We start from the raw sequence: 24,967 nt of genomic DNA, 5'->3' as shown, positions 1-24,967 counted from the left end.
CCCTCCTGTCAGGGAACTGTGCGGAGCCAGAAGGTTCCCCCTGAGCCTCCTTTTCTCCAGGCTAAGCTCTTTTCCCAGCTCCCTCAGCTGCTCCTCATCAGACTTGTGCTCCAGCCCCTTCCCCAGCTCTGTTCCCTTCCCTGGACACTCTCCAACCTCTCCATGTCCTTCTCCTGAAGTGAGAAGCCCAGAACTGGACACAGCACTTGGAGTGAGGCCTCACCAGTGCCCATGACAGTGGACAGTCACTGCCCTAGTCTCGCTGGCCACACCATTGCTGACCCAGACCAGGAGCCATTGGCTTTCTTGCCCACCTGGGCACAGCTGGCTCATGTTCAGCTGCTGCTGACCAGCACCTCCTGTCCTTTTCTGCTAGGCACTTTCTAGCCACTCTGCCCCCAAGATGTGTAGGTGAGTGTTCCTGTTGATGTTTTTAAAGAAAAGCTGTGTTCGCTCTCCTACCTGATAGATGTCAAGGTGAAATTGTTAACTTTTCAAATTGGTAATTCCTTGCTCTAAACATGAGGATTTTTCTCTGTTCCAGCTGCTGTGGGAAGTCAGCTGTGTTGTCTCTGGTGCAGCTGCAAGAATGACTTGACTGATTTGCATTCATGGCTCTTGGATGATCTGGTGAACCATGGAGCTCAAAGTATGGGTGGATGGAGTCCAGAGAATCGTGTGTGGGGTCACCGAAGTCACAACATGCCAGGAAGTTGTAATAGCCCTTGCTCAGGCTATTGGTGAGTACTGCCAGGTGGGAAGTGGGGTGAAGCTTTTTTTCTGAAGCTAAACCCAGGGGAGGTGGGGCAGCACTGGGTACCAGCAGAGCAGAAAATGCAATGCACAGTGGGATGATGATCTTGGAGTGTAAACTTGTAGCCTTGGATTTTGCACCTGCCCGAGAGAGACTGAAAAAACAGAAAAGAAACATTTCGAAATCTATAACCTTTCCTTCAGTAGAAATTTATTCTCTAAGTAATAATAATTATGCTGCCATTGGTAGTTGCAAATAGAGCCTGGACTAAGGAAGGTGCTAAACTGTCAATATTCTGAGTACCAAAGAAAATACAAAAGCAGTGCAATATAATTGGTTGGCTAATGATGTTCACTGAAATTACACCCATTGTAAGTATCTTTAGTTATACTGGGAATTGTATAGATCAATGAAATAGGTCCTTCAGGGTCTCCTCTGACTCCTGCTTGCCACATAACTCACTGCTCATGAAAGGGTAACTTGGAAGTCTCTACACTGTAAGCCCTTTGCTGAACAGTTTAGAAGAGAAAAATAAAATCTTTCAGGCTCCACCAAGGGAAATCTTGTCAGATATTCCTCAGTGATTAAAGGCATCCTGAATAAGCCTCAGCCTCATCCTGTCTGTATTTCCTATGCTGATACTTATTCTTTGCTAAAATGCTATAATTGGCATTATATACTATTTAAATTTAGGCATTAAACATGTGTTTTACCTAAAAATTAATAGTTTAAAGGTGAGCGTCTGCATTTTTCAATATGCCAGCTGTTCTGCAAGATTGTATTAGCAGTGGGACTCAATTTGAAAATAATAATTTTCTAATAAGAAGCAAGTTAGGCCTATGAATGTTAACAAGGTATTCTCTCTGTAAGCACAAAGTCAATTTCTCTGAAATTGATGTTTATTTATTTAAATGTTAAACTTCTAAACATAATTTCCATCTGCTTATATCTGATGGAGTGGAAGACTGGGAGTTACTTATTTTATACTTCAAGAGGATTGAACAAAATGCTAGCATGTTCTTATCATGCTTACCAAATGCCTTTTAGAACTTCATTTAAAAATTGTAGAAAGTCAGTTTGTCTCTCAAATCTTGTAGTTGATGTTAAACTGTTAAGTGTTTCTTTACTGGTTTAGTTGCAGCTTTTTGTTTAATGGTAATTGGTTCATCAGTTGCTTCCATGTCTCATTTTCTACCTGCAGGTTTTTTGAGAAACAATTCTGCTAGCATGATCATTTTCTGGTCATGATTAAGTGACACATGTTTAGAAATAATAAAGTGGTTGTGATACTTTTGTTCTTCACTTTGTTTTCAATATCCTTTTCATTCTTTTTTCTTTGCCTTCTCCCACAGAAATGTCAAACTCCCATTTCTAGACAGTAATTTAATGTTCTCTTGTGTAATTTCTCCTTGGGTTTTCTTCTGTATCCTCAGTTACTAGCTTGAACTCTGTAAAGACTCCCTCAGCCTTGGAAACATACACAGGTTTTGTCAGCTCTGCAGACTTCCTTTTCTGTATCACGTCACCAGTTTGTCTGGAACAGGAGACTCTGCTTCCATGCTGAGATAAATTTCAGCTGCAACCAGAGCCAAATCAAGATAATCCCTTGGAAATTCCTCCCCAAGGCAAATATCCTCTCTAGAAAACCCCCAGAACAACTCCCTCTCACTGGGGCTGCTAGGACAGTATCAAGCACCATACAAATTACACCTGTGTGTCTTTGGCAGGGAGGGCTTTCCCAGCCCTCCTGTCAGGCCATTCATCAGGACAGAACCATCTGGCTGCCCCTGTGATTTGGCTGTAGGTCTCAGCTTACCAGGAGTAATTGTCACTTGAATTTGAATGGCAGTCTATGAAAATGGATCACTCTAGCTCTCACCTGACATGTGGTGGTGAAAAGTAGCCAGTCTTAGTTGGCTTCCTCCTCACTTGGCTCTGATGGAATTTTCCACTTTGCAGTCTGGCTCCTTAAGCAGTCACATAACTTGGCTGCACTCAGGACTATTTTGTCTGTCTGTAAAGTTTGTGAGATGCTGCTTTTGTTTTATTGTGCTTTACAGTTTGTTACTAGGTCCTTGACTTAAAGCATACAACACACACAGCGCAGTCTTCTTCACTGAGCCTGAAATGTGAATTGCAAGAAATACATTATTTTCTTGGAGGGCAGTGTCTCGAATATCTGCAAACTGGCTTATTTTACAGCCATATTCACAGAGGAAAGCACAAGACAAAGATACCTGGATTAAGATATCCATAGTTAAGAAGCTTCTCATGGACAAATGAAGCTGCCTCTGGTCTAGGCATGTGAACAATAAAGCTTTGTCCTGTATTTCAAAAATAGGAAAATCAAAATTAGTATAGAGCTGTGGTTAGAAGGCACTTTTGGACAGTATCCAGCTCTGCTACTCAAAGCAGGGCCAGGCAGAGCAGGTTGCTCAGGACCAGGGGCAGTTGGGTTCTGAATGTGCACAAGTGTGGAGACCTGACTGTAGCACTGTTCACTCACCCTGGCAGTCAGAGTGTTGTCCTTAAATGGAATTTCTTGTATTTTAAGAAATGCCTTTTGCTGTCACCTGATCAAATGCAGGGCCCTGTCTCCTGATTTGCTGCTGCGATAAAAGCAACACAAAGGTTTCCATCTATGCACTTTCAACTCTTCCCCCATGTCATGAAAATTCAGCAACAGCTTCTTGGGTGTTTTTCCCTTTCTTTTTTATGTTCTAGGGGTGTTTTACCATAAAAAATCAAGTTATGCTGGGCTATGAGACTTTGTAAGAGGTTCTGTCCCATATCCAGTGTCTAATCCTTTGGCCATGGCATTCTGTCACTTCACTTGCCTGGCTAATGCTCCTTGATTCCTAAGAAATTTGAGCTCTTCCAGAAAAAAGTCTCTCTCTAGGGCTGTACTCCTGGTAAATAACATTTGCATTACCTGTTTTTGCACTGTGAGCTCCTTACCTTTCCACTGCTGGCCATCTCTTGATTACTGCAGAACAGGAAATGACTACCCAGAGTAAGAATTTTAGGGTTTTTTGGTTGGTTGTGGGTTTGGTTTTTTTTTTTTTTTTTTTTTAGTTTCTGTTTGGATTGAAGTTAAATCTCAATCTCAAATGCCCCCTCATTCTTTAAAACCAAAAAAAAAGGGGGGGAGAGTTGTCATCTTTGGTGCCCCAACAAAGTTTATTTTTAAAAATGTGTATGTAATTTATTGAATGCAAGAGAATATCAGTTGGATATAACTTTGGGTACTAAAAATGTCTGTATCTGTAACTTAGAAGGAGTTGGAATTGCCTTAGCTGGAGGGCGGGTGCTGGAATTGTGTTCAAGACAGACATAAAACTATTCAGTTACAAGTTTCCAGAGAGTGAAATCATCTCTCACTGGGATCTTGAAGAACACTTGATACTACCTTTTATGAGTTTTATCTAGGTCTGCTTTATTTTCTTTTTAACTCAAGTGGTTTGCAAGTGACAAAGAAGATTCAGCTTTTTAATACAAATAAGAAAAGTGATTGTTTCATCATAAGAAACGAAGCCCTCACCAAAACAAAAATACACCTCAGCATACAGTTTAAATAGAGAACCATGAATCTTGTTTTAAAAATATTTTTGCCAGGAGAGATGAGCTTCTCCAAGATTCATCCTTGTCTCTTTTAAAAATGTGCATTTGATAGCGCATTCTCCACCAAGATTTCTGTGCATTCTGTGAAAACCAGAGCCACTTCTTATAAACATTGCTTGATCATTTTGATTGCTCTTAATAATTTGGACAACTGAAGAAAAGTAAAACCAGAGTTGTTGATAATTTTAAACTTTGTGTATGATGAGATGGTTGATGAATCCAGCCAAAGGTCTGTTTTGAATGTGTGTGAGCATAGTGACTCCTCTCAAAAAATTATCGTAATAGTGAGGGGGAAAGCAGGTGTATCCTAAAGAAAGTGAGCTAATCATTTTAGCTAATGGTTTAAGCAAATGTACTTTAAGATTTTTCTTTTAAATTGCCTTTTACTGGTTGTTTTCCATTCAAACACAAAAAATAAAAAAATCTTCCACAGGAATGTGGTGACAAATAGTGCAGTCACAAATATACTTGTCCTGTTCCTTCAGAAGTGCTACTCTCCCACTTCCAGCCCCCATGAGGATTTTTATTGCATTTGTTGTGATTTCGTGCACCCTGGGAGCCTAGAATGCATCTCTTCTACTCAGAATGAAATGTTTTTTCCTAGAAAGAGAATATTTCAGTCTAGAGACAAGAAGCTTGAATTTCTTACCAAAAGAAATCTTCTGCCCCCTCCCTGTAATTTTCTGTGGCAAATAATTAAATTGGCAGACTTACTTTACATAGTGCTGTGGATTTTGGTGCTTCTGACTGGAGAATATGAGTGGCACTTCACTGAACAAGAAGCACGGGCGTCTCTTTTTAAAATTAAACAAATGCAACCATGGGGGTTCTTTTTTAAAAAATATTATTCCTGTTGAGTATTTTTCTTTAAAGATAAATGGAGTGTATTTATTAAAATATCAGTGCTGTCTCAAACGTGTTAGAGCATTTTAAGGCTCAGCCAGAGTTGTATCTGGAAAGATCAAGCCACTTGTTTTACAAAACCATACAGTGACAGGACAAGGTAGGAGTGTTCACACTGACAGAGAGGAGGTTTAGGTTGGATATCAGGAAGAATTTTTTTCCCTATGAGGGTGAGAAGGTCCTGGCACAGGTTGCCCAGAAAAGGTGTGATTGCCCCATCCCTGGCAGTGTCCAGGGCCAGGCTGGATGGGGCTCTGAGCAACCTGGGATAGTGGGAGGTGTCCCTGCTACGGATCTGCTTAGAATTTGTGGTTTTTCAGCCCCAAGATTTCATTCTCTGCCACTTCAAATAGTGACATTAAGAGGGATAGTAAGTACAAAAAAAATCTGTATTTTGTGGTGATCCTGTGGTGTGATCATATAAACCTTCTGGTTCAGGAATCTGGTGACAGTAACCTTAGCAAGAGAGACCTGGGATGCTGGATATACTTTGCCACATGCTGCTGTGTGATCACAGCCAAACTTCCCCATTGTTTCACCTACTTAGGACACAGCTCTAAAATAAGTGTGGTGCCTCAGGGTGCTTGGACAAAAGGCAGTTGAAAGTATGAAGTGATGACTGAGAGCTTTGTTCTGTTGGGTTGTGGTAAACTCCTGCATACCCTTTTTTGAGAGCAAGGATAATAGTAACAAACTAAGGCTTCAGTCCTGGTAAAGACAGGGAGAGATGGCTGTGCCTGGAGAAATCAGCAGACCTTCAATGGAGCCTCTGTGGATATTTCTTCCTAGGACTGGACTTCTCCTCTCACTCTTTATTTTCTGTTGTATTTTGTACCTGTGGTTGCAAAATATAGCATGAGTTAAGAAATCTGAGTAATGCAAACTCTAACCTCTGTTTTGAAGGGATTTTCTGAGGGTTTTTTTTTCTCTTAATCTTGTGTATTTAATGAGTTCCCAGATAGCCAAAATGTTTGTTTTCTTTAATTGCTATGGATTATTAACTTAAGTATCACATAATGAATGAAATGTCAGATTTGAAAGATATGAAATGTCATATTTCAAAGATACTGAGTTCAAATCATCCTGGGTTGATTAAAATTGTCAGCAGTTGCTTTTCTGTCAGTGCTGTTAAAGATTCAGGAGTTAATGCTGTTGTCCCTTTGGTAAGGCAGAACATTTTCACCCATATGTTCCACATAATAAGAGTTCTTAGAAGATTTTACCCACATGCAATTACTTTTTCTTTGCATTGCCTTGTTAAGGAAGACACCCTAGGGCTGGAAGATTGTCTCTGGGAAACCAAGTGGGTCAGAAAGCTGCATCCACATTGTGGAGGGCGTGCATTTTTCAGTGCTCTGGGCAGTCTGAGTTTAGCTTGAGCCAAGTGTTGGCAGATCTGGCTTTACCTCCACAGAGACCCGTGTGCAGACAGGTGACAGTGTTTATTCTTTTTATGCACTGTGATAAGTCTGGGTGCTCATTCAGATTTAGCTCAAGACTGAGACTAGTGCAACCTCCCTTTTAGTGTGGCTGTCTTAAAACTTCTGTCCTAGGTGCAGATTTTTTTTTTCTCTCTTTTCTTTTTTTTTTCCCCCCCCAAGACTGTCCAGAGTGCCACATTGCAGGGCAGGCTCTTGGCACAGCTGCTGTGCGGCAGAGGTGATGGGACCCCTGGGGAAAATGGGAGCTAAGAATGTGCCTGCCAGGGAACTTCCCTGGCACTGAGTGCATACTGGTAGTCTCAGGGGAAGAGGAGAAACTGGGAGCAAGACTGCATTGGAGAGTTTGAGAGCAAATCCTGTGAGGAGTGGCTGAAGGAGCTGTGGGGGCTCAGCCTGGAGAAAAGGAGGCTTGGGGGGACCTTCTGGCTCTGCACAACTCCCTGACAGAAGGGTGAAGCTGGGGGAATTTGGGCTCTGCTCCCAGGGAACAAGGGACAGAACAAGAGGAAACAGCCTCAAGTTGTGTCAGGGGAGGTTCAGGTTGGACATCAGCAGGAATTTCTTAATGGAAAAGGTTGTTAAGCATTGGAAGGGGCTGCTCAGGAAGGTTTGGAGTCCCCATCCCTGGAAGTGTCCAGGGAATGACTGGATGTGGCACTCAGTGCTTTGGGCTGGGTGGCAAGGTGGGCATCGGGCACAGATTTGGCTCGATGATCTTGGAGGTCTTTTCCAGCCTAAATGATTCTATGACCTCTGGTGACAAAGACCTGCTCCTGCCCACCCCAACCCCTTTTCTAGGGAAGAAGAGGTAGCCTCATATTTAAGACTGCTCATCCCACCACTTTTCCTAGAAATTAGGAGACCAGGGCAATGAGTCACCTGCTTGCACTAACTCACTGCTGTACTGTAGAAGGGAGTAAGGTGACCTCACCCCTGATAGGTCACAGCTGTGTTATAATTAACCAATACAGCCTTGCCCCTGATGAGTAACAGCTATATCCAATAAGTATGAGTGAGATAAAGAGGGGGTTGACTGGTAAGAGGAGGATCATCAGGATGAGAAACCTTGAGGAGCATGAAGGAGAGAATCGTGAAGCAGAATCCTGGGCATAGAGAATCACTGCTGTGAGGTCAGTCTGGGTCTGCAGTTAGAGCCTGTTGTTGGAACCTGCAGTCACAGTCTAGCTGGGTAAAATCCTGCAGTCAGAGGCTGCAAACTAATACCTGCAGTCATAGTTCAGCAGGAAATAACCAGCAGTCAAAAGCTGCAAGGGAAACCTGCAGTAGGAGCTTGCTCTAGCCAGAGTCAGTGAACAGTTGAAGTTAAGATGACTAAGCTGTGAAGAGGAATAAACCAGGACCATCTTTATGCTGTGATAAACAAGAAGTCTGTGCCTTGGCTCTTTTTCACCCTCTAATAAGAGGGCTGCTGCAACGCTGCACATCCTGGCTCAGATGCATGGGAGACAATGGAAAGAGTGATCTTGTATATGTATTTGTAGCCTGATGAGAAAGATAAGACACAGATACATTTTTTTCATGGTGTATAATAGTACCTGCATATCAGAAAAAAAAAAATAGTGCCTGAAATGTTTTGCTTATAGAGGATGATGGACTTTTGGGTGGGAGTAATGGGATGAATCACTTCTGTCCTGAAAAAGGGAATTGATGATCTCTCAGGTTACAGTCCTGCCAAGAGTGTTGCTGCTGCTGCTTTCCTTTGGAGTTTCATTTTCACTTTTGGCAGCAGCAGTGGTTGCTCTGTCTACTGTGTCAGCTGCAAATATTAAAGCATATAGAGGAGCTTAAAGTGAGTAATGTTGCCCTACTACCTTCATGGAGCATAATTTAAAAATCTGCCTCTTGAGAGTCTAAAAAAACTGTTCATTACCTTGTACCTATATTTCATTAGTTTAATCACTGTTCATTGTGATGGAATCTGTGTTTAAATTAGCAAATTACATCAATTCCAAGCTAAGACTGTAGTGACTGAGCACTGGGGTCCAGAGTTTGTGTTTGGCTGTGCCGCAGTGCCAGATCTAAGGACACTGAGTGCAGTTTGCCATTTAATGTCACAGGACGTTGTTGTGGCGTGCTGCAACGAGGCCTTGAGAGCGACCTGTGCTTTCAGAGCCCGGAGCATGCTGCTAAAATGTCTGACAAGATGAAGGGACGGGTCTTCGTGTGGTAATCTTACAACTGTTGATTAGCAGGAACAGGGTATGGCATCAAAGGGGTCCAGGGATGAGAACAGAACTGGCTTAAAGGCACAAGGTTAAATAAGGGGGAAAGGGGGCAGATGTGAGGGTCAAGGGCCAATAGGAGTAAAGGAAAGTGGTGGTGCAGGGGAGTGGCTGAGAGTTGGGAGAACCAATAGGGCAACAGGGGTGGAACACTGCAGCAAAACTGAGCCAGTGGGGGTCAAGGGAAGGAAGAACATTACTGGGTACATACATATATGGTAAATGGGGGCTGAACAGGGGTGAAGTAAACTAACAGACCAATGAAGGAACAAAACTTACAAGTCATTAGCATATGGCTGCAAAGGTCCAGGGGAGGGAGGCTTTTCTCTCCCTAATCTAGAGGGGCATCTCTCCCCATTTGCCTCTGCCTCTCCAGGGCTGAGACATGACTCCCTTGGTGGCAAGCCCCTGGGCCTCCACAGGAGGTTCACGTTCAAACCACTCATGGCAGGTATTTGCAGGCTGTCAAACATCAGCATTCTGGAGTCCATATATTTGCTTTTTTCATGTCTCTCAATTTTGAAATTATTCTTTTGAAGGTGTTCTTGTATTAATAGAACCTGTGATAAACTTGTGCGCTTAGGGAGCTGTTAGGTGGAAACTTAACCTATTAACCTTGGCACTGCCCTTTGTGCAATGTGGTGTGCTTTAGGGATGTAAATACGTATCTGCTTCCATTATTGCTTGTCATTTGCTGTCTGCAAAACAGATACAAGTTCTTGGTGATTGTTTTGAGATGGTGATACGATATGGTACATCTAGGGTCTCCATTCTGGGGACCATGTAGTAATCGCAGAATGGCCTGGGTTGGAAGAGACCCTAAAGATCATCCCAATCCCAGTGCCCTGCCATGAGCAGGGACACCTGCCACTATCCCAGCTTGCTTCAAGCCCCATCTGTCCTTAGACACTGCCAGGGCTGGGGCAGCCACAGCTTCTCTGGGCAACCTGTGCCAGGGCCTCACCACCCTCACAGGGAGCAATTTCTTCCTCATATCCAATCTAAACCTACCCTTAGTTTGAAGCCATTCCCCCTTGTCCTGTCACTCCAGGCCCTTGTCAAGAGTCTCTCTCCATTTTTCCTGTGAGCTCCCCTCAGGCACTGTAAGGCTACAATGAGGTCACCCCAAAGCTTTCTCCTCTCCAGGCTGAACAATCCCAATTCCCTCAGCCTTTCCTCCCAGCAGAGCTGCTCCATCCCTCTGATGCCCTTGGTGTCCCTGCTCTGGCCTGGCTCCAGCAGCTCCCTGTCCTTGCTGTGCTGGGCCCAGGGCTGGGTGCAGCCCTGCAGGGGGGTCTCAGCAGAATGGAGCAGAACCACCTTTCCCCTGATGCCCATGAAGTAGTAGCTGGACCTGAAATAGGATGCAGAAGCTCTGTGCTTTCTCTAGCCCTTGAACTGCAGTTTTCTGAAGAGGAAACTAGAGAACACAGCACGGCTTGTGCTTTTTTGGGCCTGTCTGGATGGTTTTCTCTACCATTCCCATCAATACAAGGCTTTGATAGAAGTATTAAAAAAGAATCCAATGTATTCTAGTTGCAGTTAAAGAAAAGTTTTATTTCAGAAGTTTTAGGGGGATTCAGTGCTGAACCGGTCACCAAACCTTCCCTGGAGATACTGCAAAATTTGGGGGGGTATTCAATATAATATTCAGCTGAGTGAAACACACTGTAATTTAAAGAATGCCATACATTGCTGATACATGGCCATCACCTGAATGTGACTGTAACTTAATTTTTAAAATAATGAAGACAGACTGAGTTCTGCCAGGTGGTTTTTGTGTCCAGAAGCTTGTGGACCACACACAGGGCAAGAAGCAGCATGCAGGAGTCAAACTGTTCCTCATCAACAACCCAGGTAAGCTGCATTCTCCATGTCACTGGTGGCTGCACATCAAAACCAGCAGTTTGCTATAGGGACGCCTGCGTTCTGCCTGTGTTCTGAAATACTCTGTCATTAGTTCTGAATTAACTCATTCACCCTTTCATTTGTGAATTAATCCCCTCTAATGCAGGCAAACATCACAGTTGTGGTTGTCTGGGTATTGTTAATCTGCGTCATGCACAGGCAGAGCACTACTCCTGGGTAATGATCTCGGAAGAGAACAGCTTTGTTTTAGAGCAGTCCTGAGCTCCAGGTGTGGTTGTTGAACTGTGCAAGTATTACTTCTACAAAACACTTTCTTTTATGTGGATCTTGAGTGCTGAGTTCATTATTTAGGGATGCATGTTGATTTGGAACCCTAAGCTAAGATGAAAATAGTTCTTGGCAAGTCTGTGCTTAATTCTTTAATTCACTTTTGGTCAAGGTTATTAGAACTTTATTCTCCTCCCCCTTCTTTTTTCTTTTGTCTCCTGTTACATTTCTTTTAAGTCATGAGTTTAATAGCAGAGTGAATAGAAATTGCACTTTGCTCGCTCCCCTAGTGGTACCTACTCCAGTTTGCAATTTCAGGACTTCTTTGAACTTGACTGATTCTGACACAACATGAACATTAGTAGCACAACCATGATTACAAGCTGAAAACTTCTAAGATGAAGAAAACAGAGCAGTGAATGCAGCCTTTGTCCTGGGGTTTGTTTTTACCTAATTTTTCTTCTCCAGGATTTATTGTTCGTGTGCTATGGCAAACAGTGGTAGGTTTATTTTTCCTGTAACGACACCAATGCCTATTACAAACTATAAATCTTCATGGATCAATTAGCAATATTGTGAGCTAGCAAAAAACTCTCACTTTATACCATATACCTTTATAAACTTGATTTTGAAGAACTTCATTAGAATAAGCCTTAAATCTCTTTCTGAGAGTGTTAGCCAAGCATGTTAGTATGCTGACAGGTTTGGGGTTTTTTTTCCCCATTTTTTTTCCTCATTCCCTACCCAGAGTCATTTATTTATGACAGCATTCACACAGCATTCAGGGTGGTGGATTGCTGTTCTCATGCTGTCCTGCCTTGTTTTGCTGACTCCCACCAGCCAAATCTTTCAGCCCTCACTCCTAACTTGGAAGTGAACATGGACATTTTGGTCTCTGACTGGGCCAGCCAATCCCTCTGGGATGAGCCACCTGTTCTCCACGTGGTGCCTATGCAGACAATTTTTGTTCTTATTCTTTGCTTGGAGAGCTAATTGTAAGAAAGAGAGAGCAAAGGAACATTTCCAATGCAGTACTTGTAGCTCAGGAAGCTCTTTAGAAGGCAGTGTCTGATTTTCGAAGGGTGTGTGGTGTGTTAATCACCACAGTGCAGCTTGTTTCCTACAAATCTGAAGTGAGGAGTCCATGTGAGTGTTGTGACTGGAGGTCAGGGGCAGATCTCCAGCCTAAGATTAGGATTTTTGTCCTTCTCAGAGAAGTATGATGGTTGGGGGAGGTAGTGTAAGGTAAGAGAATACATTGGATGTGTTACCACTGATAACTATATTTCTTCTGACTCCTCCCCTCTGTAGTTGCATATATGACAGGTATTTCAGGCTTTTATGTGCTCACATAAATCATTTGAATGATCATTTCTCATGAAAATGAATGTAGGTAATGCATTAAAGTAGTTAATGATGTTTTTAAGGTTAATGGCAATTGTGGAGCTGTTCAGAAATTCATTAGCATCAAATGCTTTTTAGAGCATTAAACTGCTTTTAAGCAGTTGATCTTCCCCATCTTTTTGTAAATAACGTTGTGGCTTTTAAGTGAGGTTGCTTTGGTAGGGGAATCTCTTCAGGAGTGGGAGAATGCTATATTTCAGAGTAGTGAGAGTGCTTAGAAAAATAAAACCCCATAAGGGGTGTTGGAAGAGGAAGACTGCTGAACTGAATCTAAGTGTTCTTGATAAGAGCACAAATGAAGGCATGAAAAGAAGTTGTATTGTCAGTAGAGTGCTCAGAAAAAACTCTCAACACTTAGGAAAGGACTCGAGCTTCTTCCTGAAGGCTGGGTTACCCCAGTGGGGATGTGGGAGCCGCTGTTACAGACAACGAGATTGTGCAGGGAGTCTCATTGCTCGTTTGCAGTTTAGGCAGCCTCTGCTGCTCTTGTCCCTGTGCTCTCCTCAGTGAAGGTTTGTCCCATCAGCAGCGCTGCCACAGGCATCACAGGCTGTGGCCCAGGCTGGATCAGCGTCTGAGCGATCTGGAGGGCGTCAGCAGGGGAACTGAGGCTCTGTCGGTCGTTAACAGCTGCCTCTGACTGATGAAAGTTTAACGGCGAGTTTAACACACTCCCTCCACATTTTTTGGTATTTCTGCGTGGCTGTATGAAAGATCTGGGACTCTGTTTTCTTGGTCTAGAGGTTCGCATTGGGTATATTTATGTGGTGGTTACCAACACTGCCGGGTCACTTGCTTTATTCTTGCCTGTGAGGGCGGTGAGGCCCTGGCACAGGTTGTCCAGAGCAGCTGTGGCTGCCCCCGGATCCCTGAGAGTGTCCAGGGCCAGGCTGGATGGGGCTCTGAGCAAGCTGGGATAGTGCAAGGTGTTCCTGCCCGTGGCAGGGTGTTGGAACTGCATGATCTGTAGGTCCGTTCCAACCCAAACCATTGCGCGATTCCATGAATCTCAGTCCCTCCCAGCCAGCCGGCATCCCCGGGGTTGGGCAGTTCCGCGGGTTCTCACGGTGTCAATCCTTCTTCGCTGCTGCCGCTCCCGCTCTGCGCGGGGAGGGTTTAGAGACGAACTCGGTGATGTGCGGGCACCATGGGAGAGGCAGCGTGTGCTGCGGCGGGGGCAGGCGCGCTGGAGCAGCCTGTGGGGGGCGGGAGGGTCCTGTCGCGGCGCTGTCCCGCCGTGTCCCGCTGCCGTCCCTCACGGGCGGAGCGCGGCGCGGTGGCGCCCCCCCGCGGCCGCGCTGACGCTGTGCTCCCTTTCAGGGCGCACCGGGCGCTACACGCTGATCGAGAAGTGGCGGGACACGGAGCGGCACCTGGCGCCGCACGAGAACCCCATCGTGTCCCTCAACAAGTGGGGACAGTACGCCAGCGACGTGCAGCTGATCCTGCGGCGCACCGGGCCCTCCCTGAGCGAGCGGCCCACGTCGGACAGCGTGGCGCGCATCCCCGAGAGGACTCTGTACCGGCAGAGCTTGCCGCCCCTGGCCAAGCTGAGGCCGCCCGGGGACAAGGCCATGAAGAGGAGGGAGCCGAAAAGGAAATCCCTCACCTTCACTGGCGGCGCCAAGGGGCTAATGGACATCTTCGGGAAGAGCAAGGAATCTGAGTTCAAGCAAAAGGTGCTCAACAACTGTAAAACAACAGCGGACGAGTTGAAGAAACTGATCCACCTGCAGACGGAGAAGCTTCAGTGCATCGAGAAGCAGCTGGAGTCCAACGAAGCCGAGATACGCTATTGGGAGCAAAAGTACAACGCCAGCCTGGAAGAAGAAATCCTCAAACTGGAGCAGAAGATCAAACGGAACGAAGTGGAGATTGAAGAGGAAGAGTTCTGGGAAAACGAGCTGCAGATCGAACAGGAGAATGAAAAGCAGCTGACGGAGCAGCTGCAGGAGATGAGGCAGAGGATCCTGGAGTGCGAGAGCAAACTCAAGGACTACGTGTCTCAGATCCACAACATGGAGAGCGGCCTTGAAGCAGAGAAGCTGCAGCGGGAAGTACAAGAATCCCAGGTGAATGAAGAAGAGGTCAAGGAAAAGATCGAGAAGGTGAAGGGAGAAATTGATATTCAGGGCCAGCAGAGTCTGAGGTTGGAAAATGGCATTAAAGCAGTAGAAAGGTCTTTGGGCCAAGCTACCAAGCGATTACAGGTAAGACTGTCTTTTTATTCATAGCTAGAGAAGGTCAAAAGACTGTGACTAATTTATCTTACACAAATCTGAAGCCCGTGAGAGAACAACACAAGACAGTTTCCAAAGTGAATCAGGGTAAAAGAGGCAATGTGTTGCTTTCATTTTCAAATTGCATTTCAGTTTGTGGGTTTGTTTTTTTTTTTGAAGAGCGGGCTGTTTTTATTTCACCTGTGTTTAACTTGCTCAAACTGTCTGAGAAGAAAAGCAGTAATTTGCACCATCATAGCCTTTTCTGAGGATAAACTTCCGATCCTTGCTAAGTTTGTCTGCCACCAAAAGAGATGAATTACAAAGAACAGTCCAAAAGCAGCACCTGGGAAGGTACAAATCTAAAGTACCTGCAGCCTTACAGGACTTTGGTTTTAAAGAACAGCATCCCACTTTCCCTGACTGACTCACTGGTGTTCAGGATTTTATTTTTTCTACACCTCAGGCATTTGTGGCACATGTGTCAAAAGAGAATCCAGTCCGTTTCCTTGCTAAAGTTAATGATATCACTTGGAACTTGATAGAGCATGAAAGAATAAAGGAACTCCAGCTGCTAGCTGGATGAGGTGGAAGAAAGATTGGAGCTCCTGGGATTTTTATGTGCCACGTGAGGTAGTCCTAAGGTACCGCACATCAGTTGGAATTGTGGTTCTTGCTGATTCCCAGGATTCACAGTTGGTATATTCTGTAGTGGCATTAAGGTGATTCCACTGTGAATATGTAAAGGGGTTTTGTAACCTTACTCCTGCCTTAGAACCATGTCAGTATGAGCTGTTTTTACTAGATGATGAGGGAGGAAAAAAATAATCTTTTCACCCAAAGCAAAATGGATGAAAACTGTAAGCAATTTTGGCCATGTTTATCTATGCTAAGTTTCCAGACATGCTACACCCAAGGATTTGCACTGATGGAAAGCTTCAGGTCTTCTTTGTGTTTTATCTATCCTCAGTCACATTTACTGAGGCTATGATGGAGTTCAAAATATTTCTGGCTTGGTTCTTTTCGTAGTCTACGTTTTCTTGGAAAAGTTCCCATTCAATTCAGATCTTCCAATCTTGTTCTAAACCTAAAGGTGCACAAATCTGGAAGTCCACAAGAAAATGAACTGAGCTCTGCATTACGGAGCTTTGCGGGGGAGAAAATAGATAAATATTTTATTGCATATCTAAAGTTAAAGATATCTGCTAAAGCAGCTTAACCTCTGTGTGTGGGAATAATAATAGAACTAGACTGTTGTAAACTATCAGAGCTGTAAGGTTTGCATATCATGACAGAAGTACAGAGAAAGATCCTAAATGATCATCTGTGCTTTGAAGGGGTGGGGAACCAGCCAGGCTTTGGCTTCATTGCACAAAACCCTTGCAGAGTGAGAAGGTTCTGGCCAAAAAAGTTTAAATAGAAAATGCAAAGGACAAGAAAAGAGAACAATTTTACTCCTTTTAAGATCAGAAGAATTAAATGAGCTGTCCAAGCCATGCTGCACACTTCAGGAAGAAGTAAGACTTGGTGCCAGACTGCTGCTTGGGTGATTATTTTTTCAGCATTCACACTATTACCTTTATTTACTGACATGCCACAGTTTTTCTCAGGTAATATGAGAAACAGCTGCTAGTCATCCAAGAAGTAGTATAAAAATAAAATACAGTAAGAAAAACCCAGTTACGGTCATGGGTTGGACTTAATGATCTCGGAGGTCTTTTCCAACCTAATTGATTCTGTGATTCTAGTAAGTGCTAGTGAGCGTTGACTTGCTTTTTAAATTATAAGATTAAAATACCTTTAAACTCTTCAATTTGCATTTGAGCTTTAAAAATTGGAGACTTTCTCGTCAAAAGGAGAAGCATTAGTTGCCCAACTGTAAATATGGTCACAAAATGCTGCTTTATTTGCTCAGCAGATTTTTTTGTTTCCTGGCAGGACAGGGAACAAGAACTGGAGCAACTGACCAAGGAGCTGCGCCAGGTGAACCTGCAGCAGTTCATCCAGCAAACAGGAACCAAGGTGACGGTGCTGCCAGCGGACCCCATGGAGGTGGAGGCCCCACATGTGGAGCTCGAGAGAGGTGCGTCCCTCGGAATGCTTTGGGAGGGAGGGAAGGAGGGAGAAGGAGCAGGCAGTGCCTTTGCTGCCGCTTAATGCTGGCACTCCTACATGAAGTGAATGCTCCCTTAGCAAACACATCAGCAAAACACTACGAGAGCACATTGTCGAGTACTTCTTTTCATTCCAAGGGTTTAGCAGGCTTTAAATAAAGAGCAGTATGTGGAGAACTTCTCTCCCACTGTGCCCAGGCATGCGTTTGTCCCATCAGCAGTGCATTAAGCCTGCAGCTTTCAAGATGGCTGGCTGCCAGCATGGAACGTGATTGTACATCTGACATTGCTGTTCGTCTGGGTTCTTCCTCTTCTGGTGGGGGTGTTGTCAAAGCAGAAAAAGGAATGTGTCTGGATCCCAAGAAATCTCAGACAGCAGCCGCACGGGAATAGGAGCCAATCCAGCTGGGCTGCCAGCCATGCAGAAGTCCTGCATAGATGGCTGTTCCAGCGGGTGTGAATTGACTTTGCCCCCAGTGAGATCAGTGCAGCCTGCACATGCCCACATCTGGATTCAGAATTTCCTGGGCAGAACCATGGGAGTATTTTAAATGCGTGTCAGAGCTGCGGCACCAGCATGGTCGTGTGTTTTTTCCAGCACTTGGCTTCCAAGGGGCTCTTTGTCTCGGCATTCTTTTGTGCTGGGTCTGTCCCTCTGCTCAGAAAACTTTATAACCAAAAGGCACTGGGAGGGCAAGCGGGTCGGGAGAGAAGAAAAACCAGACCTTCAAATGCAGCACTTGTGTGAACTCTTTTAAGTGGGCAGGAAGCTGAAGCTTTGAGTTATGTTAGAGGTTCAAACTCTTTCTGCACATCACCATATAGGGGTGTGTGTGTGATTGTGTGCATGTTTCTCGTGGGACAGTAATTCTTTTGCGTGGGTTTCGTTCTGTTTTGAAATGAGTAGGAAATGTGCACCTTAGATCTCCTCACTTCCTAGCCAGGTACTTCTGAAGTCTGTTACATGTGGAATTTCTTTGTTGCATTAAGCAGGAGGAGGAGAGGTGCACCCCTACTGATGGCTTTTCTAATTGCCCTTTTTCTTATGCAGAGCCAACCTTTCAGTCTGGGTCACTGAAGCGCCCTGGCTCATCGAGGCAACTCCCCAGTAACCTTCGGATCCTACAGAACCCCCTGTCATCTGGTTTTAACCCGGAGGGCATTTATGTATGACAGTACATACCTCTTCTAGAGAGGACCTAGCAAGGTACCCTGGACAAGATACACTTTATTTTATTCTGCCAATGATGAATGGAAGAAGTTTGTCTTATTCTGTTTTTTTGTTACACCACCGTGTTATTTTTTTCTTCTTCCTCCAACACCACTTGGAGCCATACCCTGTGCACTGATGCTAAAGAGACAGGAACTGTCTCGATTCATAATTGGCAAGGATGACCTTGCTGTCAACACAGCTTGAGTGCAAAAACCTTCACTGTTTTTGCCACTTCAGAAGTGTTTGGGAAAGTATTGTTCTTTGTATAGGCATAAATGGAAGACTGAGGGTGAAGGAAACTATGTATGCAACTTATCTGAGGTTTAATTTATTCCCGTTAGTCAATGGACCTGTGAATGTTGACCTTTTATATTTTTATTTTTAACTTGTGAATTATCACGTATGGCTGTGTGTCAGTCTGACGAGGTGACTTTAATTTGTGTGTACCAACATCCCGCATCTGATCAAGTACAGCAACCTGCAATGCAGAGTTCTGAGGGGTGCTGAACCATTGCAGTGGTTTCTCACCACTAACTTTGTTCATTTCTGTTGTGGGTCATCATATGTCGTGTTCCATCCATTGCTACCTTTTAAAGCTTGAAAAGTGAGCTTGTGGGATTTACTTGCTGTTGTATCTGCCTTGAATGAAGCACCTAGTGTTCAAAAGATTTATGGATTTTAAACCTTGGCTTGGTAAAAATATTTCCAGCATATGATTGAGGATGCACTAGTTAGATGATATTTTATTATATAGAATGTATATTTGAAATATTTTGCCACATTGTATATGCCTTTTGAGAAAAGAACAATGTAAGAAGTTGTCTTCATATATCTTACCAAAAGAGAGAGTAGGAGGCTTTCACTGTGTGTGATTTTGTATTTCATTTTTTCCACTAGCCATTACAGTGTTCTTGGTTTGTTACAAATCTTGCTGTTGGAGGGGAAGAAAGACACAACACAAATGAGTATCCAATTCCAGCCTTCCAGAATCCACTCAAATTTTGTGAAGGGAAGAAACCTGGCAGAGTCCCGTGAAATCACTAGCAGAGTTCTTACTGATAGGAGTGAGGCCAAGATTTCATTCAGCTCCCTGGTGGACAGTTGGTCCCTTTGAAAGACAGTCACTTACAGAATGTAAAGCTTCCAAGCAGAAAATTCACAGGTAATTTTTGAAAAATGATATTTGATGGTCATTTTTCACAAAACATATGAGAAGAGAACATTATCACATCTTGATGTTGCTCTAATGCAATCAAAGGCAAGAAAGAATTAGACAAAAAGGGTTTCCTGTAGAAAGTAGCCACTCCCAAATAGCTCATTGGTTGCAGACCTTGAAGTGAGGTTGCTGCAGGGGATACCAGGTTTGTGGAGAAAGGGACTGGCATCAGTGGGACACACTGTAAACGTTGGGGGCTGGCCTCATGGATGAGTTAGGGAAGGAATGGGCCTTTCCTGGTTTGGATTTCCTGTTCTAACAGCAACTCACAGCATCATCCCCACCTTGGAGATCCCCTGGGCACAAGGGGGGACACTGTGCCCTCACTGCAGTGCTGAAGACTTGGGTTCCTTGTGTCCTCCTTGGCAGGGTCAGGATTTTACCACTGTTAGGAAACTCCAAGATTTTAGCCATAGAAAAATACTTAACTCCTAGCATCCTCTTGTGTTGATTCACTGATGTGCAGATAAATGTTAATTTAAGTCTCCTTTTCTAAAAAAAGGAGGTTCCTGACTAATGGAAGTTTTAAACGATATGGCAGAAGATGAAGGATTCTTGAGTGTTTAATGCATTTTTTTCCTTTCCACTTATTAATGGCATCATATATTATAAAAAATGCTGCTGTATTTAGACTAACAGCAACAGATAAGGCTGTGAATATATAAAGGACCTTTCCAAATGGACTATGAATTTTTACTGTTTAACTTACCAGGTTTTTTTTTTCTTTTTTTTTTTTTCATCTTCCCTTGTGAGCAAACTGGAAAATGAGATATTCCAACCTAAGGAACCTTTGGAGCGCTCACCCATTTTACTGTTAGTTTATCACAATTCTGTGCTCATGTTTACTGTGCCCATAACTTTGTATTAAAAAAAAAAGAAAAAAAAGAATGTGCGTGTATATATATATATATTAAAAAAGTGTAAAATACACATAGTTTGGGGACAATATCTGTCCAAGGTACTTGAGCATATATGCCTTACATTCTGGGTTCAATTTACAGAAATGAAATGACCCTTTCCAGTGGATATCTTGCATCTTCAGCACCTCTTGATGTTAGAGAACTGAGGCACTCAGCACCTTGCAAAGTCTGGCCCAAATTATGCTGCATGGGGGTGGGGGGAAACAGTCTTGTCCTGAGATGAAGTATTTTTAAGGTAGATCAACATATTTACCCCAGCTAATGATTTTGTCATATCCTGTGACTGGTCCATCTCCCACAGATGTCAGTCTGAGCTGAATTGGGCTCTTGCATCATAAAACCTGCTTGCTTTCTCTGCCAGGTTATTCTGTAAGACAGAGGGAGGAGGAAAAGCATGAAAAGGAAGAGTAAGAGCAGCTTTGGAGGGCTTGAATTACAGCTTTGTCATAGAATCAAGGGAAGAATTTGACACTTGAGTTAAAAAGTAGCACCTGCTGACTGCAGCAGCTGTTGGACACAGGGGCCAGCCTGGAGCTGGCTCAGGAGTGACCACTGCAGCACCCCTGAGTGGCCCCTCCTTGCCAGGGCTTTGGCACATGTCAAGGTGATCTGAAAAAAGCTGGCAGCTTCAGCCACTTCTGTGGCCGAGGAGAGGCCTTGATATCCAGACCTGCCAGTTGTGAGACACTGACAAATTCCCCTGCCCCCACCATACTCCTCTTGCTTATTGAATTTCACCCAGGCTGAAGTTCCGTAGCATTTTCACCCTCTCTGTAAATAAACCAAAAAGAAATGGCATGCCCTTGCATTAAATGTGAATTGACCCATGTGTAACAGTTAGAAAAAATCCCCACACTACAGCGTTTAGAGATTTGCTTCTGATCAACTGCGGAAACTCACTTTCTTCACAACTGTACAAAAAGTCCATTTTCAGAAGTGTTCCAAACCTCCTGGGGCATTAGCAGAAAGGAAGCTACACATACTAATTTTAACAAGTGCCATATTATTTACTGGGCAGCATGATAAAAATGGGGTTTTTTGCTTGCGTTAAATAGTTGAATACACAAGCACTATTTTCCAGTGCACAGGGAATTTATATGGAGAACTCCTGTAATTTATTACTAATGGAAATTAACTGTGTTACCTCTCTCATCCATGAGGATACAGTTTATTTTTGCTGGAGATGCTATGTTGTTAGGGGAAAAGAAGGGGGTGACCATCTGAAAAGCCAGTAGGTTAAGGCTAAGGTGAACAGTCTGAATGCCTGAGCAAGGGAGAAACCAAGTCCCACTCTGAAAAGTCAGCTCCCAGTATCTTTCAGTGGGACTTAGGTTCCCAAGTGCCTGAATTGCTTCTGGAAATGGCATGTTAGCTTTGAGATTGCTTGCTTTTCTAAACCCTGGCAAGTTTGGAGGAAGTTCTTGAAGAAGAGAACTACCACTACTAGCATTAGCAATATGCAAACCTATGAGGTAAGAGGGAAAAAAAGATCCTTTAGTCAAATAAGAATCTCCTCTTGGGGCAGCAATTGCCTTGTTTTTAGTGTGAAGAGTACTGCATTATTTTAGTGAACTGGGATCATATGAGTGATCAAAGAAACATCGATCTTGTAATTTTTAATGAGTTACCTTGAAGCATATAAATTCCTGATGTGCATTAACTTGAGTGAATTGGGCCTTAATGAAACATGTAAATAAAAAAACTGTATTCAGATATTTTTTTCCAGAAAATAGTCTCTAATGGTCTGTACTGTATTAAAAAAGTGTCAAAGTGTTACTTTTATATTACACCTCCTTTTCTGGTTTTTTGTTTGTTTGTTTGTTTGTTTTTTGGGTTTTTTTTAGAGCATTGAAATGTGCATGTTTATTCATTACAGTATTTTAATGTTTTGGATGAAGGCCATCAGTTGTATGGAGATGACAAAACAATCATTCTGTCTATTTATTCAGTATTGCTGCTTAAGTTTTGAAAATAAAGCTTTCAATGCCAATATAGTGACTGATTGAAAGCTGTTCTAGCTCTCTTCAGGTGTTTTTTTTTCCTATGTTTGTAGAAAACTAAATAAGTGAAACTTGGTGTATGCGCTGTTCTACCAGCAAAGAATTATTGCAATAATATTGGGTGCTGGGTGTAAGTGTGTGTAGTAAATACCAATGTACGCGTGCAGTGAATGCCTTTAGGTCTCTAAGTGGAGTGCTGAAGAATGTTAAATCCTTTGTGGTCTTGCAAGCACTTTACACATGTGACCAAGTACTGGTTAGAGCTTTGTGCTCATGTGTGGTGCTTGTGAGGGCAGAACAAGGGGGTCACAAAGGATCAGCTCGGAGCCCTTTGAACCGGATTGGATTTAAGCACATTCTTGAGTGTTCCACAGATGCGTTTCTGACTGGGGCCTAAAAAATGTGTTCTGATGCAAAACCCTTTCAGTTACAGCAAGGATGCCTCAAGTGTAGCTGGTACCTCTGAAAATTTTAGTAGTTCTGAAGTGGATCAAGTGTGCCTGCTGTACTTGTGAAGTGTGTCAGAATGCTGAGAGCGTTCACCCTCACCATCCCATGAAACTGCTAACTTGGGGTTCTGACTGGAACACTTGAGTTGCTGATGCTTTAACCTAGAGAAGCAACACAAACTGTGAAAACACGAGTGAGCATTTTATTACTGCTCCGCTTCAATGCAAGATGAAAACCTGTATTATATGTAACTATATTTTTTGTCATTTAAAAATCTTCTATTTTTTATTATTCTCATGAATGGTTGACAAAAAATACTGGATATGCTCCCATACAATAAATTCCCCTCTGAAACTTTGGGTCTTTACAGTTCATGGTTTGCTGGGATTGCACTGTTCACGTCGCGCACATCTCACGACAGAGCCGCTGGGACTCTGTTGCAGAACACTGGGTCTGAAGGCAGGGCCAAGGCCAGGGTTGGTGTGTCCAGCTCAAACAGTTCCAGAAATGGCCCTGTGTTGAGCATTAGGCCAAAGGAGCTCTCCTTAAATGGTGATTTGCTTGGGGTGTGGGACACACAGCTGGTTGGTGTGGGGCCTCTGTGGCAGACGAGAGAGCTCCTTTACTGTAAGTGTGCTGTAATCTCAGTCAGATAAAGCCCAGGCACTGCAAAAGGGAAGAGGAGCTTGTTTTCAGCTGAGGAACTGTTATTAATATAAACAGTAACCTTGAAATGACAGAATTGGTCAGTGACTTGGGGGAAGTGTAACTTAAAGCAAAGAGGCAGAGGGTCACTTGGAGGTGATCAGGGAGAGGAACCAAATGTACAGATTCTTCCCTCAACAACTGCAGGGTGCCGTGATGCTTCAGGGAGCAGAAAGAAATTAATCTTTGAACAAGGAGCAGAAGGTCTTTTAGGCCAGATTCAGGTGTAGTTACTGTGCTGACACCAGGGAGGGTGTGAAGCTTGCTTGAGATCATTTGAGCTAATCAAGGCTGGGAACTTGATACAGCTGGAGACTTGTGATTTAAGCCATCCAAATGCAGTCCTTAGTCTAATATCCTAACAAATGGATTTTCCTAAGCTAACTGGAGCCTAATCTCATTAGATGTGAGGAGAAGTGAGCTAACAGTAGTGGCACTGTTGACTGGCAATAGGACAATGCCATGAACTCCACTGAAGCCCTAGCACGTGGGTGGCACTGTTGTCAGGGCGGTGGAAGTTGTGGAGGCCCTGTGCTCTGAAAGGTGCCCTTTCCTGCTCCTGTGCCAGTCAGCTGGCTGGCTTTTGTGGTAACTAATGTTTCCCAGCGTGCTCAGCAGAGCCAGGGCTACAGCTGATGGTTCTGATCTTTTGCTTTGCCTTTAAAGAACAAAGTGGTGTATTTGTATGTGGCTGCTGCAGCACTAACTAGCTCAGTGTAACTGAACCACTAATGAGTTGCAAAACCAGACCAGATCAATGATCCATTTTGTTCAGAAGCCGTACTGAATTCTTCTGCCTGTCATGTCTGTGCCAGCTAGGTAGTATTCCTTTATAACCCAAATTTTTAATGATTGTTTCAACTAAGATGTCTGGTGTCTGAAGTAGGGCACAATGAGCAATGGTCCCCATTATTGCCTTGCTTGAAAATGATATATTTGCTACCTTTGATATTGTAGCTAGTGTTAATGAGTATTTTCTGGGTCAGCCACTGCTTCATCATTAACTTTCTCCAGAAATATCGGATGGAGACAATCTCAGTTGTTCTATTTTGTTCCCTTTTTCCAGGTGAGTATGCGATGTACTTTTTCCCCCATCCTTTGCAGTGAGCTCTGTGTGCTGTCCAGGGCTGACTGGAAAGGAGCCTCTTTGGCATTTGCTAGTGCAACTAGGAACTGATGCAATCAGAGTTGATAAACTTCCCTGAGCAACCTCACTGCTTGTTTGAGCAACTCAGGCACTGCCAGTGTCCTCATACCACTTCTGGAGGCTCTGTGTGTGCCTCCCTCCTTGCTGCCACACAGGCAGCTCTGGAGCTTCTCCCCCATGGAATCCGAAGTTTGATTTCTAAAGGCTTTTTGGATCTGAATCCCTGGCTGTGGAAAGGCTACAGGCATCTCTGGAACAGTGAGAGAGTGTCATCACAGTGTCATCACACTTCTGTTCAGACATCTGGAAGCTGATGGAGGTGAAATACCACTACACCAGACTGTGCTTATTGCTTATTGACATGCTGTGTCTTGTTCTACCCCTCTGCAAAAGGAGGAAGATAGTTGGTAATTGGAAGACTTAGCAGGAAAATGCAGCATAAAAGATCTAATATTCAATCCTGGGTCAAGTTGTAGGAAA

At 43.7% G+C, this 24,967-nt stretch overlaps 1 protein-coding gene across 2 annotated transcripts in view; it reads left to right on the top strand.

Annotated features, from left to right (window-relative positions):
• The window catches only part of RASSF8 (Ras association domain family member 8), a 74,780-nt gene extending 52,603 nt beyond the window's left edge, over positions 1-22,177 (top strand). For both annotated transcript variants that reach the window (XM_066183755.1, XM_066183756.1), the window contains exons 3-6: positions 545-740; positions 13,824-14,713; positions 16,661-16,805; positions 17,888-22,177. In XM_066183755.1, the coding sequence (XP_066039852.1) occupies positions 638-740; positions 13,824-14,713; positions 16,661-16,805; positions 17,888-18,009 (1,260 nt within the window). In that variant the 5' untranslated portion in view covers positions 545-637 and the 3' untranslated portion in view covers positions 18,010-22,177. The remainder of the gene's footprint in view (positions 1-544; positions 741-13,823; positions 14,714-16,660; positions 16,806-17,887) is intronic.
• Positions 22,178-24,967: the final 2,790 nt, after the last annotated feature.

Source organism: Chamaea fasciata, unplaced genomic scaffold, assembly GCF_029207755.1.
Source record: "Chamaea fasciata isolate MVZ Bird 193981 ecotype frontalis unplaced genomic scaffold, bChaFas1.0.hap1 SCAF_5, whole genome shotgun sequence".
Classification (NCBI taxonomy): domain Eukaryota; kingdom Metazoa; phylum Chordata; class Aves; order Passeriformes; family Sylviidae; genus Chamaea; species Chamaea fasciata.
Note: the sequence above shows the minus strand (reverse complement) of the source record. Positions and strands in the feature narration are given on the sequence as shown.